General features: G+C 42.1%; 1 protein-coding gene across 1 annotated transcript; it reads left to right on the top strand.

Annotated features, from left to right (window-relative positions):
* The first annotated feature begins 242 nt into the window (after window positions 1–242).
* On the top strand, window positions 243–1,738 carry LOC128857375 (enhancer of split mdelta protein). The gene has a single exon (XM_054093121.1). It carries the CDS (start codon window positions 590–592, stop codon window positions 1,229–1,231), a length of 642 nt encoding a protein of 213 aa, XP_053949096.1. The 5' UTR covers window positions 243–589; the 3' UTR covers window positions 1,232–1,738.
* The last annotated feature ends 225 nt before the right edge of the window (window positions 1,739–1,963 follow it).

The following is a 1,963-nucleotide window of genomic DNA, read 5'->3' on the forward strand; positions in this document are numbered from 1 at the left end:
GACGCACGTCTGGCGCTCGCACACCAACCGATCTCCGACCGGGTACGAAACGAGCGAATTGTGGAAGCACACAAGTCGAATCAGAGCCAACGGGAGTGAAGCAAGCGAAGTAGTGAGGGAGCGATACAAGACAATATAACACAACAACAGGTTGTGGACAGAGAATTAAAAGTGCGAAGCTGGTGCCGTTTTAGGGGTGGCAGCAGCCACCAACAACCAGTAGTAGCACATGCGAAGCACGACGCATACACACTTTGAGGTGCACGAACATTTATCTACTGTAGTCTTTTTGAGCTGAACGCAAGGCTACAAAAGGATCGTACTACCTTGCGACCGCATCATTTCTCAAACAGCTACCGTGCGGTAAACACTTGACACACTCGCTAAACTACCGAGCGACTGCCTGGCGTCTGTCGGTGTACACGTAAAAGCACAAAAACAAAACATCTCATACAAATTAACACAAAACTCGTTCTCTGCTCACACAATCACAAGCGGGCGAATATCGCGTATTCTCGCAGACTATAACTTGACTTTCGCGAATACACGAACACTTGTACTCGCGGTATTAAAGAACAACAACTGGAACATGGCTGTGGACGGACAACGTTTCATGACCAAAACGCAACATTATCGTAAGGTCACAAAACCACTGCTGGAGCGTAAGCGACGCGCACGCATGAATCTCTACTTGGACGAACTGAAAGATCTCATTGTGGATACCATGGAAGCGCAAGGGGAACATATTGCCAAATTGGAGAAGGCTGACATACTGGAGCTGACGGTCAACTACTTGCGCACACACAAACACGAAATTGCCGCCAGCGTTGCACAGCATCAAGCAGCAGTTAGCGGTTCAGCAGGACGCGGCATTAATGTAGAGAAATTTCGCGCCGGTTACACGCAAGCTGCATATGAAGTGTCGCGCGTGTTCGCCACAGTGCCTGGACTGGATGTGAAATTCGGTACGAATCTTATGAAACATTTGGGTTATCAGCTGAAGGATTTGCAACCACCACCACCACCCCCGCCTTCCGAGTCTCCGACCAGTGATGAAGCACTTAATTTGGAGGTGGTTAAGCGTGCTGCAGCATCACCGACGGCGGAATTTTCGGATACTAAGCATATGAGGCGCGACTTGCAACAACAACAACAAATGGTTGGAAATATGCAACAGATGAAGGGCGCGGACGCAGAGGTTGGCGGTGAGTGTTTGTGGCGTCCGTGGTAGCTGCGTGGTGCGCTTCTTACAACTCGCAGCAGGTCGATGTTCTTGCGAGCTTTCGATGTTTTTTTTCACTTATTAGCAGCCAGTGGCTTTATTAGTTTTAAGTGTTTGTAGTGATTTAAGGATCGTAAAATAATTTCGAATATTATCATGTCAGCTTTATTGTTGTAAGTACAAATTGTCATTAAGCATATGTAGTTGATAACTTATACATACTTATATATTTTTTTGTTGTATTAATGTGATTAGCCTGTGATAGCCGCCAACTCCACTCAGTTAGCGATTGGTCTGTTCGTAAACCGATCTCCACACCTCCCCGAGTACTTCCAAGTGTATTTAGCTTTAGTGATTTGTAAGTTATTAAACTCAGCTTAAAATTAGTGTTAGTTATAAGTCATTTCTAATTAAGTTGCTTCCAGTTAATTCATAATTTAATTTATATTATTTTTAATGTAATCAAGTTTTAAATATAAGTATGAATTTTTCTCATACAAATAGTACAAAAAGAGCTTCCACACTATTGTATATTTCGCTTTGGTAAACTATTGGTTTAATGCTTTAAATTATTCCTTATATATAGTCTTAGTTAAACAACTGATAAATGTTTGTAAACCAATGATTTGCTATATCCACATTTAAGTTTATGTTTGATTAAATACTTTGAAAAAATAAAATATAGTCGTTTTAAATTAAAGTATCAATTCCAAGCCTAGATAAATTGAGGTTGATGATCGA

The sequence above is a fragment of the Anastrepha ludens genome, chromosome 2 (genome assembly GCF_028408465.1).
Source record: "Anastrepha ludens isolate Willacy chromosome 2, idAnaLude1.1, whole genome shotgun sequence".
NCBI classification, from domain to species: Eukaryota; Metazoa; Arthropoda; class Insecta; order Diptera; family Tephritidae; genus Anastrepha; species Anastrepha ludens.